This window comes from Streptopelia decaocto, assembly GCF_964273445.1.
Source record: "Streptopelia decaocto genome assembly, chromosome: 8".
Lineage (NCBI taxonomy): Eukaryota > Metazoa > Chordata > Aves > Columbiformes > Columbidae > Streptopelia > Streptopelia decaocto.
In genome coordinates, this window is record NC_138662.1 from 133,164 (window position 1) to 150,740 (window position 17,577).

The 17,577-nt window shown below is 40.0% G+C and overlaps 1 protein-coding gene across 6 annotated transcripts in view; it reads left to right on the top strand.

The window, feature by feature from the left end:
• ATG7 (autophagy related 7) overlaps positions 1-17,577 on the top strand; it is a 115,906-nt gene that overhangs the window by 15,826 nt on the left and 82,503 nt on the right. For all 6 annotated transcript variants that reach the window (XR_014184786.1, XR_014184787.1, XM_082060184.1 and 3 more), the window contains 5 exons: positions 4,460-4,654; positions 9,950-10,153; positions 10,403-10,518; positions 11,251-11,326; positions 13,224-13,304. Coding sequence is in view for 4 of the 6 variants with exons in the window: in XM_082060184.1 (XP_081916310.1) it covers positions 4,460-4,654; positions 9,950-10,153; positions 10,403-10,518; positions 11,251-11,326; positions 13,224-13,304 (672 nt within the window). In the remaining 2 variants the exon portion in view is untranslated. The remainder of the gene's footprint in view (positions 1-4,459; positions 4,655-9,949; positions 10,154-10,402; positions 10,519-11,250; positions 11,327-13,223; positions 13,305-17,577) is intronic.

Genomic DNA, 17,577 nt, shown 5'->3' on the forward strand with positions numbered 1-17,577 from the left:
GAAAGTTCCTAGAATGTCATTTAACCTTGTTGCACTAGAGTGTTATTGTTACTTGGTGATATTAATTTAGTTATTGAACTATTAAATAGTAGAACAAGTACAGAAAAGAAAGCATCTGTGCATTGTCATGTAGAACACCAACATGATGGTAACTAGGATTTGTTGGGTGATATTTTGCTTTCTAAAGTTGATAAAATGAAAATAGGAATATTAAGAAAGAGTGAATAGTTTAATTGGAAGAAATAAAAGCTGTTTGTCGAATCCTGAATGTTAGAGTTCTGCATGTAAAGACCAAACATCAGTGTTATGAGTTTTCTTGTTAGGACAAAGACCAGGCTGTGCCATGGAATCTTGTCAGTCTGTATCAAGAAGTGTTTGAACATGTGGTGCACATAGGAAAAAGACACTTTTCCTTTTTGGTAATAGTATATACAATGTGCAACCCATACTGTATGTAAGGAATTTTTCCTCTACCATTCACCTCAAATGTTCTGAACCCCAGGTTCCAGTACAAATCGGGGAATGACCTGTTGGAGAGCAGTGTAGGGGAAAGGGACCTGGGGGTCCTGGGGACAGCAGGGTGACCATGAGCCAGCACTGGGCCCTTGTGGCCAGGAAGCCAATGGTACCTGGGGTGGGTTAGAAGGGGGTGGTCAGTAGGTCAGAGAGGTTCTCCTGCCCCTCTGCTCTGCCCTGGGGAGACCACACCTGGAATATTGTGTCCAGTTGTGGCCCCTCAGTTCCAGCAGGACAGGGAACTGCTGCAGAGAGTCCAGCGCAGCCACCAAGGTGCTGCAGGGAGTGGAGCATCTCCCGTGTGAGGAAAGGCTGAGGGAGCTGGGGCTCTGGAGCTGGACAAGAGGAGACTGAGGGGGGACTCATTCCTGGGGATCAAGATGGAAAGGGGGAGTGTCAGGAGGATGGAGCCAGGCTCTTCTGGTGACAACCAGTGACAGGACAAGGGGCAATGGGTGCAAATGGGAACACAGGAGGTTCCACTTGAATTTGAGAAGAAACTTGTTCCTGGTGAGGGTGGCAGAGCCTGGCCCAGGCTGCCCAGGGGGTTGTGGAGTCTCCTTCTGTGCAGACATTCCAACCCGCCTGGACACCTTCCTGTGTAACCTCATCTGGGTGTTCCTGCTCCATGGGGGGATTGCACTGGATGAGCTTCCGATCCCTGACATTCTGGGCTTCTGTGATCTACCACTGTTTTCTTAGCACGTTATCCCTGTCAGTGTTACATGTTCTCTGTTGTTTCCTCATGCTATGCATGGGTCTGATCAGCCTTCAGTGGGACTCAGACCTGGTTTCACAGCTTTGTGGCACAAATGAGGAGAAAGCAGTTGTACCGATCCTGTGTACCCGTTTGATAGAACATTCCTAATATATTTTTTGGTTAAACTCATTTCTGCAGTAGAATTTTTGGAGAAGAGGTATCGTGTTTAACCATCGGTAAATATACAGAGGAACAACATGCAAGCATTGACAAGAATTGACATGCCTTAACAGTAAAAACTCTGGTTGAAACAGTTAATACCATGCTGACAGCATGTGAGAGTGGTGAGGTTTAACTAGCAGGCCAAGCACATGGACTAACCACAAGTCTTTAGTTAGCCTGGGTAAAGTCTTGGTGCTTTGGGTTGATTGGGGCAGTGAAGTTACTGTAGCTGGAGATTTTTACAACTCAGTTGATTTTGCTGGATTTCTCAGAATAGAGCTTCAGCTGTTACTGCTGACTGCACTGTTGCTTGTCACCAAACCCCATATTTATCAGTATAAGTGTCTTTGAATAAAACAATGAGTTGTCCTGGATTTAGAGCCTGCTCATTTCTCTCACACTGAAGGAGTAGCCAGAGCTGTCTCTTGCTGCTTGGAAACTCAGACAGTCCTTTGAAGCCCATGGGAATCCAAGCAGTGATGCTGGTTCTGAACTCATGTCTCTTTTACATTTCTGTGCAATTCACTTGCAGTCGAATTGACTTCCTTTGCTTTCAATGTAAGTAATATTTTGCACACAAAATGCAGTTTCTCCTGATTGACTTTGAAATGCTTGACTGCTCTATGTGAATTCTTTTTTTTTTTTTTTTTTTTTTTAATTTTACATTCTTTCTAGTTGGAAGAGTAACCACCTCATCATTGCAAATGAAACAAGAAGGAGTGCTTTGGCAAGGAGCTTTGTTTCATTCAACTTCTAAAATTATCATTAACTGTAGCTTAGAATTTTATAATAAAAAAGAAGGGAGGAATCGGAAATAGCAGAATCTATGGATTCACAGCCTTTCATTACAAGTAGGTAACGCACAGAGTCATTCATGTAGCTGCTGTGGAATTTTAACTTTATTTACCCTCTTATACAATCATTTTCTGAAGTATTCAGGCGTGGAACTCCAGTATATTCAGTATTTTATCATCCTTTGTCCTATATTGCATGAGGGGCCACTTCATTTTAGGTATTTCCAATTTAATTATGGCAGCATCACATTTCTTAATTTTCTGTGTACCTACCTGGCACACTTCAGGTTTTTTATGTTGAGCACAGGTATCTTTTAAGTGATCTGAGACATGATCTAACAAAAAATGCACAAAGTTAATAGAAATGTGAATAAAAATAAGAGAGAAGGTTATGGTAGCACCAAAAATTGCAATATTTTGGTGTCTCTTTGCTTTAAGCCTCTAGCACAGCTTTGGTCAGCTGTCAGTGAAAGGGTTGAGAAGTGCACAACCGTTTATGATTTTACACATGTCAACATACAGTCCTTTTATTTTTATGAAGTAAGTGATTCTAATACTTTATGAGATGGTAACTAAATACTGTTTTGGTGTGGACAGTTTTGAGGCTTTTAAAATCTTTTGTCAGTATGAAGGTTCTGGTCTTAAAATCTTGGCCTTGTTGTGTACAGTCAAGCAAAATTCTTTTTGTCATGTAGAGACTCCCTGAGCTTTTGGAATTCTGTGGAGTGAAGGAGATCTGTCTTTGGGGATATATGCACATTTACCCCTTAAAACAATATGCATGTGCCATTGCAAGATACCTTTTTAGCTCTTTTTGCCAGCATTTGGCTGCAAAAGTGGACCTCAGCCACTTTTGGTAGTGACTGGTGCCTTTTTTTCGAGGGAAAATTATTCAAATAAAATTGAAGCTATTGAAGCTGCTGGACTTGTGTGTATTCCTGCAGCTACAGTCACTGGATAGAGGTTTTTTTCTGAACTCTGGTAAAGAAAAATGTGCGTGGTTAGTGTAGATATTCCCCAAACTCATTTCCCCAAGCTGCTATATGTGTCATCTATTTCTTGTTATCTTCAGGGCTATTTTCGATGTATACTTCACCCTTCTGGTTATTTGACTCACCTGAATTTGAGTTGTGCATATAATTGGTTTATACAAAAGCACATTCCACCAATGTTTCTCTTGTCTCTTCCCATGTAATTTTATGCTTTGTTCATTTAGCTTTTAAATTTTGGCATTTAAATTGTTAGTTGCTTACAGCACAGTGACAAGCACGAAAGCCTTGGCAAAGCCTATGTTTCTGTAACATATATGAAGGATCCATTATTCTCTTATAGCAGGTTGCGGGCGGATTGTGTTAACATATGTCTAAATGAGTGAGTTAATTTCTTGCGTTGTATGTGCATCGTATATGCTCATTTGGCTCTTTAGCTGTTTTCTGCTCCATGTGCCTTGCCCAAATACAGAATTGGAAGAGGCAAATGTTTCTGCAATAAGAACGAGTGCTGTCAAGCATCTTCATAGTGCGAACTGCCAGACATCCAAGTGCAGGAGTAACAAGTCTGAGAAGTTATTTCCTTCTATATCAAGTTCACATTATGGTTGGTCAAGTTACATGAAAATAATTAGAGACTGTTGTTCTCATAAAGAATTTAAAACAGGAGAATGTGTGATACTCCGCATCTCTCTTAGTGTAAATGAGCCAATGTTCAATATCAGAAATGTAACCTACATCCCGGTAACATTATGGCTGCAAAGATAATCGAGGACAAGTATTTTATCTAAGTTTAACAGCATGATCATAATCACACGTAAGATCTGTCTGCTTGCTTTTGCAGTGCTGTTCGCTGTCTGCGGGATTAGCACTTCAGCTATTTCTTGCAGTTTTTTGCCAGGCCTAATGAGACCTTCTGAGAAACTGGGCCCGTTAGTTCAGGCCCTGAGCCACCTGTACATGGCTGGTCAGCTTTCGTCACCCAAACTCAGACACGTGCATTGAGCTGCTCTGTTCTGCGTAAATATCGCCGCTGAGACTGCCCTTCCCTCAGACACTTCAGTACTGCGCTTTAGTGCATAGCCCTGATACACAGAGAGACGGAAAGAATAAAGTTGGTATTCTGCCAAACAGTAATTGAATTTGTACTCCACATTTTTGTATTAAACTTCATAATAATCCAGTTCAATCAAAAGGTTATCTTTTTAATACACTGTTTTCTGTCTGTCTCCATCTAGAGTTCAGAAGGCTATAACATGAGCATCCCCATGCCAGGGCACCCGGTGAATTTTTCTGAAGTAACGATGGCACAGGCTCAGAAGGATGTGGCTAAACTTGAAGAGCTAATTGATGCTCATGATGTTGTTTTCCTGCTCATGGACACTAGAGAGAGTCGTTGGCTTCCTGCTGTCATTGCAGCCAGCAAGAGGAAGGTATTGTACCACACCTTGCTAATATCCTTGCCGCTATTTTGCGCTTGCATATCAACCAGATATGTATAGCTCAAAGAACTTTATGGAAAATAGAAATCTTTGACTGATCTTTTGTGATTGTGCAGATTTTTTTTCCTTGTTTTCTGTAGCCTCAAAGGTTCTGTGTGAGACAAAAAGACAATGTTGAAAAGAGGAAATAGAAAGTTGTATCACAGAATGATAGAGGTTGAAAGAAACATCTGGAGGGGATCTGGTCCAACTCCCTTTTCAAAATAGGACCAACTTACCGCGTGTTGCTCAGGGTCTTGTCTAGTGAGTATCTTTTGAGCATTTTCAAGGGTACATATTTCATAGTAACACTAAGAGAAATCATTTCATAGTAAGAGAACTATAGTAAGGAGGACTAAAGACATTACAGTAATGATTGCCTGATAGGGGATGCGAATTGTAGAAACTTGTAGAAACCACATTTTCAAAATATATCTCAAAAGTGAAAAATCAGAAAGTGAATTCTGAACTTTAAAAATATGCCAGTAGTCTTTCAGTTAAATGTTAATTTTGTGCTTTTCATCATTGCCTTATCAGAAAATATACTGTTGTGCTGAACTAATGCATCCTAACTCTGCCCTTAGACAGTGTTGAATGCTTCAGCTATTTCTGTAACTTAAAAGTAATATCCCCATGTTACAGGCAAAGAAAAATGAAGAGATTTGCCTGCAGTACATGAAATTGAGATTGAAACAGAATAGTATCTGAGGCTTTATAGATCATACTCTATATATGAGATCAGTGAGACTGTGCAAAAATGCCTATGTAGTCAGAATGTTAACGCATCTTTTATGGTCAGTATACTGGCCTGATCATATGAACTAGACTGAACAATATAACATAAGCTTAACAAAGTTTTTCCAGGAGAGTCACAGAAGTATATAGGCAGATTTTGAGCCATTTTTTCCTGTTCTACAAGTCTTACTGAGGATTGGATGTGGACGATAGAGCCTTTTTGTGTGTGTGTTGTTCTTGAAGACTGTGTGGCACCCAGGCTTGGCCTGTGGAAGAATATTCTCAATCACACAAGATTCTGGAAGCAGCTTCTTTATCCAAATTATTGCAGTGTTGAAAATACACTTTTGCTGAAGAATCCAACTAAATTTTCCTGAACACTTCCCTTGATATCATGATGTAGACTTCAGTAAAACAGTCTCGTGTAATCTTAATATTTCTTAATTCACAGTTTCATGTTTGCTCAGCTAAAGTAGCACAAAATCAGAAAAAAAATTAAACTTTTAACATGTCACCTTAACCACAGTGCATTCTGTGTTTTTTTCTGGCATAAATTTAATGTCTGTAGCAATTCATTAAGTTATGAACTTCATACAAGAGAGTAAAAGAAAACATGCATGTGACACAACCGAGTCAATGTTGTCTTTTATCTTTGTATTTCCTGATTCCTGTCGTTTTTCAGCTATGGCAACTCTAGTTTCCTAATAGCTGCTAGTTGTTTGTGGCTTTTTGTGTTCGTATTAATTACCAAAAATCCTATACAGTAGAAAGGAGAGAGAATGCAGATTTGTGCTATTTGCAAACTAGTTTTATGTTATAAATTCTAAGTAGATTTTTCCTTCTCCTGAAGTTCATGTTAGTCTGAACTTAACTACATTTCCCCTGCACCTGCTTTGCAAGCAGGTTTTTTCAAGATGAAACAGTTCTCTCATTTTTTTTTTTAAGCCAAGGTCTTACATTTTTTTTTTCTTTTCTTTTCTTTCCTTATTTTAAGTAGATATCTGACCCCGAGCAATAGGCTTCTGTGTTTTTGTAGTTCAAATGGATTTCCGTGTGCCAATGAACCACAGTGCCAGTGACAGATCAGTGTTTCCCTTTAGTGCCAGGTTCACTGCAGCACAATTTCAGGTGTCACTGAGTGTATGTCACTTCATAACTTCACCAGTTCCTACTTAACTCCACTGTCTTTTCTGCAGTTTGCACCTGTGGTCTCTTAGTGATCTTTTCTCTGTTTAAAAACAGCACAGAAATTACATTAAAAGAGTAAGTTTGCAAAGCTGGCTATTGAAACTAGAAAGGTCCAGCCTGTTATTTTGTATGATGGTTGGAAGTTGTAAGCAGTATGTGCAGTTTTATTTGCAGCTGCTCCTGTTTGGTTCAGTCAGGAGGTTCAGTTGCTTTGTGACAGGTCTCTGATATTCAATGGCTTAGTGTGTCTGACTGCATCACAGTTATTTGATGGTCATAAGATCATTTTGATGTGAGGAGATGGAATCCTCTTTCACTTGAATAGGCACAGCACTGAAATCTCAAGGCAAACTGAAATTCTCAGTATCTGCTTTTCATTGTATTTCATGTTGATAAACATTCAATGAGAGCTCTACTTCAAATGTGAGTTTGTATGACAGCTTCAAATCTGAAGTACTGCTGCAGTTTGGACCCCAAGGTCTTGAAACAGGGACACAGAAAATGAAGAACGCAGTGAGTGATAATCTGTGTGCAGTTCTCTCTAAGGGGTACGTGGGTAGAAATAACAGTTGGTTTCCCCACATAATCGTTAAGTGACCCTGGTGATTGTCAGTCTTGCTGCTGTCCTTCCTCCCAAAGCAAGTATCTTAGACAAATGCACAACTCCAGGGTTAAATCCCTGTGTCAGATCACAGAATCCCAGAATGTCAGGGGTTGGAAGGGACCTCAAAAGATCATCCAGTCCAGTCCCCTTGCTGGAGCAGGAACACCCAGATGAGGTTACACAGGAAGGTGTCCAGGTGGGTTTTGATTGTCTCCAGAGTAGGAGACTCCACAACCTCCCTGGGCAGCCTGGGCCAGGCTGTGTCACCCTTACTGAGAAGAAGTTTCTTCTCATATTTAAGTGGAACCTCTTGTATTCCAGTTTGAACCCATTGCCCCTTGTCCTACCATTGGTTGTCACCAGAAGAGCCTGGCTCCATCCTCCTGACACTCCCCCTTCCCATATTGATCCCCAGGAATGAGTCATGGCTCATGGTCACCCTGCTGTCCCCAGGACCCCCAGGTCCCTTTCCCCTACACCGCTCTCCAACAGGTCATTCCCCGATTTGTACTGGAACCTGGGGTTGTTCCTGCCCAGATTCAAGACTCTACACTTTCCCTTGTTCTATTTCATTAAATTTTTCCCCGCCCAGCTCTCAGCCTGTCCAGGTCTCTGATGGCAGCACAGCTTCCAGTGTCAGACACTCCTCCCAGCTTGGTGTCACCAGCAAACTTGCTGACAGTCACTCTGTTCCCTCATCCAAATCATTGATGAATATATTGAATAATACCGGCCCCAGCACTGCCCCCTGAGGCTCTGCACTGGATACAGGATCAACTGGACTCTGCCCCATTGACCACGACTCTCTGGCTTCTTCCCTTCAGCCAGTTCGCAGTCACCTCACTACCCGCTCATCCAGACCGCAGTCCCTCAGTTCAGCTGTGAGGATGCTGTGGGAGACTGTGTCAAATGCCTACTCAAGTCAAGGTAGACCACGTCCACCACTCTGCCATCATCCATCCATCTTGGTATGTCCTCATAAAAGTCAATGAGGTTGGTCAAGCATGACTTCCCCTTGGTGAAGCTGTGTTGATTGCCCCTAGTGACCCTCTTATCCTTGATAGGCCTTGAGATGGCACCAAGACCATCTGTTCCTGCTGAGCACTAGAACTTTTACGATTTTGCTTTTTTTCTTTTTTTAATCATGTGCCGATGATACACTTTTCCATAGGCTCTTTATCAAAAACTTGACTTTTTTTTTTTTTTAAAGTGTCAGTCAGTTAGATTCAAATTGTTGGTGGGCAGTAAACTAAAGAGAGAAGTGGGAAGTGTTGAGCAATGTTATTAATTTCTGATAATACCAGCTGTACCATGTTACTCAGATTTTGAAAACGGAATAATGTCTTCAGGTGTTACAAGGCAATATAGTGAGAAGATGTTGCCTTTTAATTGTTTGCTGTAGGCTTGGCTGTGCTACCACAGATCCAACAGCATCGTTCTACTTTAGGACTGAGAAAAGAATAAACTACAGGAAGGCTGGAAGTGAATATCCAGAAATCACTTGAAATACCAAGAATGATGATGAAACTCAGAGGCTTTCTAGTAAAGATGGCTAATTCTTGACAACCTCCCTCAAAGTCCCTCTTTTAAATAGTTCCTGGTTATAAGAATGAAAAATGCCAAACTGCTGCACTAGAATTTCTATCTAAAATAGCTTCATATGTAGCAGTATGATATCTTCCTTTATATTTTACTGGCTACAGACATTATTGTATAACTGGTTTTGCCTTTTGCTATATCTAAATCATTGCCGTTTAGTAAAATCTGCTAGTTTAAGTATTGGGTTTATGATATTTTGATTTTAACATATATAGTTTCATCTTGCTCATAAGCACTTGTCACAAACCAAAGAGGGAAAAGGCTGACAGCGTCACCGTGGCCACAGCTGCTTCTGCTCCCCATGTGACTGAACAGATGCATATGAAGACCATAAGTAATCCTCAATTGCTTTCCTCACTGAGCAGAATTTGTTTTGGATAACAGACTTGCATTTAATTGCTTTGTCACATGGGAGTATTTAGTGAGTTATATTTCAAACCACGGTGAACTGAGAAGGCTGTACATAGAATTTCAAATGACATTAATACTTGTTATTGATAGCCACTGTTGCACTTCAATGCCGCTTGGAATATTTTAGCCGTTAGAGAATATGGCTATACAGAATATGCAGCAAACTTGAAAATCAGTTCTGAGCTGGAACCAAAATAAGTTTTCCAATAATGATACTAATAGTTGTATGAATATTTGGCCAAAATTGGACTAATAATTGTATGAATATTGTGCCAAGTTTGGATATATGGTTGTTAATTCATTTCAGTGCATAGCACCCTCAGTAACTTTAGACATCGATTGTTGGCTGATGTGAACCACGCTTCAGATGTACCAGATGTTCAACTGGCCAGCAGGTGTGCGTGGGTTTGTGTAACAAATAGAGGGAGTTGATAATTTGTATCATATTTCTCGAAAGACACAGAAAAAGGTAATGGCTTGTGGATTTTGAAACAGACTTTTTGTTTTGGTTTTGTTTTTTCTAAATGCTATAGAACTGGAATTCTGTACCTAACAGAAAATCTGTTGGGTAATAGATATGCACTTAATAGGTTGATCATCCATTTACAGCATCTGGGGTTTTTTTGGCATTTACAGTAAATAAAACATTCAGGCCTTTTTTTCCCCTTCATCTCACTTAAAATTTGTTGTTCTCTCTTTATTGTTCACAGTTGGTCATCAATGCTGCATTGGGATTTGACACATTTGTTGTTATGAGACACGGACTAAAGAAACCAAAACAGCAAGAATCCATTGATTCAAGTTTCAACAATGACGCTGGTTCTTCTGACCTTTTGGGATCCTCACTCTTTTCAAACATCCCTGGCTATAAACTGGGTTGCTACTTCTGCAATGATGTTGTGGCACCGGGGGATGTGAGTAGAACCTTATGCAAAGGTTGATTATATATCTCTTTTCTTGTGACTTGAATTTTTATTTCCTTTAACTGGTGTTTCGTAAAGGGATTTGTATTTTGTTGATACAGTTAGGATTAAGAAATAGCTCATCCTTTATTCAGAAGATCAAATAAATGAATTTTGCAGAGCTAAAGATGTTTTGTATGCTAGGGCAGCTACTTACTTTTGAGTTATTTTTCTTTCCTTTAGAATTGTCTGTCTTTGTAGTCCACCAGGGATCGGACACTGGATCAGCAGTGCACCGTCAGTCGACCTGGACTGGCCATGGTAGCTGGAGCGCTTGCAGTGGAATTAATGGTGTCTGTTTTACAGCATCCAGAAGGGTGAGTCATTGCTGGGTTGCTGCTCTCTGAGGAAGAAGATTTATTTAATATAATCTTCCAGGAGAAGGACGATGAAGTACACATCAACTAGGACGATTTTGTGAGGTGTAATGTTGCCTGTAAATTAATGTAAAATATAGGTCGTATCTCCTATATTACTATAATTTAACAGTCTTGAAGAATGAACTGATTAATCAAATTCAAAGTTTTTATCTGGGGAACTGGGAGTTTTCTCTCTTTCTGAGAATAAACAAAGTAAAAAAGTACTGATAATATTTGAGAAGAAGGAAGTATTCCTGTTAGTGGATATGGCATTCCTTTGCTCAGGAGAGTGTCTGAGCGTAACGAGGAGCTACCAGAACTGCTTTTGTCAAATGAAGGGCTTCAAGATAAGCCACATACTGCAAAATCTTGATTAAGTGGGCCTGATACAGAAATTACTCTGAAATTCTGTAATCTGAAATTTAGGCTTGTTTCCTGTCTTTAAAATCTGTGAAAGAGGATGTGAGTTAGGAATTGGACTTGAGTTTGTTACAGGTCTCTGAGACTGATTCTGAAAAAGGGGTTGTGTATTCCCATGCTGAATCTCAAATACCATCTAACAGATTTTCCAGACAGGTTCATTTCCAGATTCTAAACGTGAAGCTGTCACAAAATGTCTTGAAGCCTGCTGGAAATTTTAACTGTTCAGGATGTTGTCTTGTTCTAATTTTCCTTCTTGGCTTTTGGAAGTGGTTACGCTGTGGCCAGCAGTAGTGACGACAGAATGAATGAACCACCTACTTCTCTTGGACTTGTTCCTCATCAGGTACATAACTTGTGAGTAACTGCTTTTGTCTGGAAGCTGGGAACTGGTATAAGGCAAACATCACAAACGTTGCCTCCTTAACAAAAACGTGCTCTAGGCTGATTCCGTTCCCTGAGGGACTGACTCTCCCCCAGGCCCAAGGGGTTGTGTTCCTGGCATTGTGTCTGTCCTCTTGTGGACACACAATTCCTGCTGCCTACTTAGCAGGAATTTCTTTGGAGTAGACAGTATGTGAATAAGGCAACACTGACAGTTCTGGTCCCCATCAGAGCTGACAATATAAGCATCTCAAAGTTGCTTTTGTTCACTTTTTAAATCCTTTTTGAGTTTGAAAAAAAAAAAAAATCGAATCCAGCGGACTCACAATTACTGTAGTTCTCCAAAATGTTCGTCTGTTTCTGGTGTGATACAGCGGTCTTTATTCTTCTGCTCAACCCAGACCCTAGTCACAAATGTGTTAAGGATACCGTTTCTCATCCTGCTGGGCAGACTTTTGTCCTTCAAAAAACTGCCAGCTGATCTTATCTCATAATCACATCCCCTGTGATATTATCATTGGGGACTGAAAGTATTCTGTGCCTCTTTCTCTATGTTGCTTATCTGAGTGAATCTCTTTGGATGCTTTTGTACTCCTATGATTTCAGTTGCATTATTTTTCTGGTTTGGGCTATGCTTTGAGATGCAATCTGTAGCAAATATGCATTTCCATCAGAAAACTTTTCACTGAATTATCACTTCTGTCAACCCTATAGCTGTTTTCACTTTTACATTTAGTGACTATCATGAATGTCTTCCCTTTAGACATTCTAACTCAAGTATAATTTTAGTAGGTACAAAATGAAAATAGGCAATTTTTTGTCAGCTGTTGTGACCTCCTTTTACAAACCGCGGGTTTCTCCCGCAGTCACCCGTCTGATCCACTCAGCGAGTGCAATGTTCTTCCCAAGGGTCTAGAAGGAACTCTCACTTTCTGGTGGGTTTTCGGTGGGGTTTTTTCGTGGTGTTCTTTGTTTGATTAGCCCACTTATGTGAAAGAAGAATTGTAATTAATTAAGCCAGCAGTCCTCTTTATTAGAATCATAGTATCATTTAGGTTGGGAGAGACCCCCAAGATCATCGAGTCCAGCCGTAACAGCCATTAGGAAGGTGTTCCTTTGCGGGTAATAAATGTTGCACACTCGTAGTCTTAGTCTGTCAGAAGTAAATTTAGTTTGTTTCCAGGAAGTGTCTTGGTGTTGCTAGGATAACAGAAATATGAAACAACGTGGTATCAGGAGGACTTGATTTTCTTGTTTTCTTCTCCTGGCTGTGAGTTTTGTTTGAAGATGACTGTAGTTTTTTATTCCAACATTATGCGTGGCTTGGTGTTTCTGCAAAAATACCTCAGTGTAAATAGTGCTACCGGCTCCCGAGGTGTATGAGCGTTCACAGTCGAAATGATCAATCCCCGCTCCAAAGGGTTTTCAATGCAACCTCTGTTATCAGGAACAATGGTCCGGAATTTTAATAGTACATATCAGTAATATTGTATTAACAACACAGTTTAGAGATGTATGCGAGTTAATTTTTCAGATTATACGTTATAGAGATGGGGGAAAAAGGGTGTTTAACTGATTATACCATGGCTGGTTTTTGATCAAACTTTGCAATTAGAGAAGTCAAACTCCAGGTGGTGCTGTGCCTCTGTGTTTAAATGGTGTTGCATTTAGACAGTTGTGCCATCCTTTGTCTATAGAAAAACAGTAACGTATATTGAGTATAGATCTATTACAGGTGTTATTGGGAGACGCTGTTTTATCTTTGTAGTTTTATTGAATGTATGTGTCCAGTTCATGTGGAATTTTGGAGATGTTTTTTGTAAGTATAAAATAGGATTGTCATTCTTTTCATCTTCCAGATCCGTGGATTTTTATCAAGATTTGATAACGTTCTTCCGGTCAGCCTGGCATTTGATAAGTGCACGGCCTGTTCAGCCAAAGTGAGTCTGACTTTGTCTGTACTTTGTTTGCATGCACAGAGTGGCCTCACTCCAGGTCAGTCGTGGGGTGCTGAGGACTGGGTTGTACGTCACGTTTTGTCTTTCTTAGGGCTTGGAATCTGTGTTCTCACGTCAGCTAAAGTTCTTTTGCTCTCATCCCCTTCTTTTTTAGCTGGTTTCTGGATTTCTTTGGCATCACCTATTAGCTGCTGTCTCCACATAAACGTTGTAGTCAGCTGAAGGAGCCAGGCAGAGATCAGGGCCAACACTTTTCAGAAAAGTTTATCACATAAATACTGTCAATATCTTTTAGTTTTGTAGGAAGGAATAAAATTGCTATTTTCTTTAGTTCTTTAAATTGTTTCTGATGTATAAATATATCTTGTTGGCTTTCTTGAACTTGGTATCACTACAGATATGTGAAGTTGTCTGGATTTTTGTTTTACGATACAAAAAAAAACACATAAGGAACACTTAAGAAAAACAAAAAACAAACTTCCATAACATTTCTGTGTTGAAGAGGCTGATTCATTTTGGTGCTGGTGTTGACAGTCCCGAGTCAGGTCATGGACCTGCAGCTGTTGTTGGGCTGAGCTGTGTCCTGCCAGGACACTGGTGCCCGAGGGGCCTCCGCGCAGCCCCGCGTGGTTTGCTGAGCCGGGGCCTTGCAAAGGTCTTTCGCTGGCAAGTTTTCTATGGCCGTGTAACGCAAGTTGAAGAAGTTTTGACTGGGATATCTCAATATGAAGATTCAGAGATTGACTCATGATTTGGACTACTCGAGAGTGCCATTAATTTAGTTCACTTTTATGTTCCTTGGGACTTACTGCAAGAAGTTCCCTTGGCTCTTTTCACTGCACTTATCCTTCTTTCGAACAGCCATTAGAATCTCTTGAGGCGCTGTCATTGTTTTTTTGAGGGCTTGCACAATTTCTTTTTCTACAATATTCCTTTTATTTCTCCAGGCTGTCTGGGCACATTTGATGGTTTTTGAAGGACTATTAATGTCCATTTTCTCCTCAAAAGTAGAAACACTAAACTTAAAATTGCTGTTATTTTTAAAAACATATATCTACTGTCTCGAATAGCTGAAATCTCAGCAGTAGCTGAAACTTTATGATGGTGGAGCCTGAGAATTTTAACTGTTAGAATAAGCTTTTTTTTGCTTTTTATCTCCCATCCAGGATGTATTGATATATAAAAACAACAAAAACATGCATTACTGTAGATAAACTAAATGCAGGTATCAATTTTTTGTTAGCAAATCACTTCCTCTTGGAGGTCATTTTAAGAGAGCCCTGTTTTACATAAACAGACTTGATGATTTAATAAGAACTGCCTTGGATTTTAGCAGCTGTGCTATTCCCAGAGAGATCACTTTTCATGTGGTTTGGGTATTAAATTACGTCTCTGCTGAAGAGGTTGCTTCATCGGCGCATGTATTTCCTTACAGTAGAAACACAGTGTTTGTTTACTTTGCTAACTTTGTATTTATTAGCATAAGAGTATGTCACCCTGTATTATCTGGAAATCTGATGCTAATACTTTGAAATGACAAATCCAATTTCAATTCGTCTTTTTTTAGCGCAGCGATTTAGCATAATTTCGTCCTGATATGTCAGATTTAGTATAGATTCAAACTTTTACCATAGGAGAGAAATGGCTTTTCTGATGTAATTGAATTTGCTGGTACCTTATTCCTTTTCTTACGTCAGCGTTCTCTTTTTTGAGCTCTTGTCACTCCCTGACTCTTAAGACATAAAACTAATGGATTAGGAATTAAAAAAAAAAAAAATCCAGTACAGCTGGATGACTTGGGAGAAGCTGCCAATGATCTGCGTGTTTGGAGAGTAGATTCCATTGCGACTCATAAGTCATGACTTCATTCCTCTGGTTTTGAAGCCGAAGAGCCCAGACGTCCAAGCAGCCAGTTACTCCTTACCCAGAATCGTCCTCCACAGGCCACGCGCCAGAGAAACTTCCCGCAGGCGGTGGTTTAGGAATCTTGGGATGGTCGCAGCAGGAAACTGATCTATTTTTATTCTGGGCCAAATCTTCCTTGTATGATTCCCCCTCTGCCTTGTGCTGGGTCTGCACAGCACGTGCCGGGCTGGAGAGTCCCCCTGCGGAGCAGCAGTGGCTCTGAGGAGCAGGTGGGCTCGGGGGAGGCTCTTCCTCCTCCAGGCCGGACTCGTGCTGTTGGAGAGGGGAGGGTCCAAAGTTCTTTAGTGTAGGTCGTTCTTTGTAATAACTGCTTTACTTACAGAACAAGAATGTTAAGCTTATTACTTACCATGCCGATTAAGCTGCCTGTTTACCCTGTTGGGAGCAAAACGAGGATGTTTTCTCATAATATTATGGTGAAAAGCATTATAAACTTGTGGATAAGTAGAGTGGTCCTGATCCTGTACTACCCGATCCTTGCAAGCAACTGGCTGTAGCCTTGAAACACAAATGTTAAAATACTTATCGTTCTTAATGCAAAACTGATAGTGTTTGTATTTTAATGACGGTAATGAAAATTTTACCGTCACTGTTCCTCCCTCTTCCTTGCACATCATGGAATGAGCCGGGAGACCTTGTAGGTTCAGAGCTTAATCTCGGAAAAGGTTTTTGCTTCTAACCAACTTGGATATACATGTCCCCTCTGTTTTTATATCTCGCTTACACGTCTTATTTCCTCCAGAACTTGGATTTGTGGTAGCCTGTTTTCCTTAAAGATACTGCTCTCCTTCCCCCACTAAAATGGTTCTGGTGTTTCATTATCTTCATTATTAAAAAAAAAAAAAAAAAGGATGCATAATTATCTCTTCTAATTTTCAAGTTCTTCCTCAACTTTCTGTTCAGTGTGCTGCATAAGTCACAGCTTTTTAACCACTGAGTAATTGTACTGATTTACCTTTAAATGTTTTTCAGTTTCACTGCGTTTCATGAAGGGGTGGACAGCAGGATCAGGGATGGTGTTGTAGACCCCGTGTTACAGTTTCTGTTTTCAGTCAAGATATTTCCCTATGCATGCAGATGTTTTCTCTTTATAACATCCCAGGAATACATTAGACGCTTTCGCTGTGACATTTACTACGTGCCTGTATTGTGTAAGTTATTTATGAGTGTTTCAGTTTTGAAATCTATCATCATGTAGACATAACAATGCTTTTATTGTTCTCATCTGCTAACTGCTCTGCGGGCATTCTTATTTTAAATGGTTCCGATCAGTTATGACAGTAATGTGCAGTATTCAGTGACTTACTGATCTTTTTCACTTGAGATGGTTTTAATTTTGATTCCAGCAAGACCCTTCATATTTGTTCGACCTGCATTGAAAAACTTTCCTATGTGCTTTCTCCCAGTGACAGCATGTTGTAAGATCTGTCAGGGAAATTGTGCTGAATCTTTAAGTTATGTATACGTTTCTCAACTTAAATGTTGTGTTGACGGTAAATAGAGATGTATAAGTCATGGGGGTAAGAAAGCCGTGGTCTTTTCCTGTCCTTCAAAAGGCTCACTCTTACATAGTTGCAGAAATGATGGGGGAAATGGGGAGGAATGTTTGTCCTTCAGGAACGAACACTGCAAAAATGCAAAAGAATGTTTAAAAAGAGTTATTTCTGTAGCTGTGCTGTAACATTGTCTATGTAACTGCGTCCATGTATAACTTTCCTTATTTCCTGAATTTACACGTTAGCGTTTGAAACTTCTACGTACAGTGCAGCCTCTGTATTAATATTGGATAGATTTCATTCAGAATGAAAGAATGCATCATTAATATAGCTAGGCATACTTTCAGCATACTGAGTTAAATGTAATACTTTTCTTTCTCTTAAAGTGGCACAGAAAATTGCTTTATGATACGTGACTTACAGAAATTTATCACTTTTGGTTTTCCTCTGCAAAAACATCGTCTTAACTGGGGGGAGCAGGAGGCAGGATTATCTCGCTTGTAATTTTTGTCATCTCAGGCAGTCTCTACCTCTCTGGATATCAGTTTTAAATTTAGTGAGAGGACTGAAATCGTGTTTTCAAAATTAGTCACAGTGAGAGTGGTTTTACTGCTGATGGCGTGAAAGACGCGCATTCCTGAAAATAACACCTGGTCTTACTATTTCAAAAATTGAATTACTATTGAAAAATTGAAGTACTATTGAATTTCTATTATAAAGTAAACAAAATAGATGTAAATATCCCATGTAAAATGATACCATCAGGAGGAAACTGATGTGTGCTAAGAAGGTCGCGTCACACACTGAGAAGTGGTGACCACGGTGATGTGACC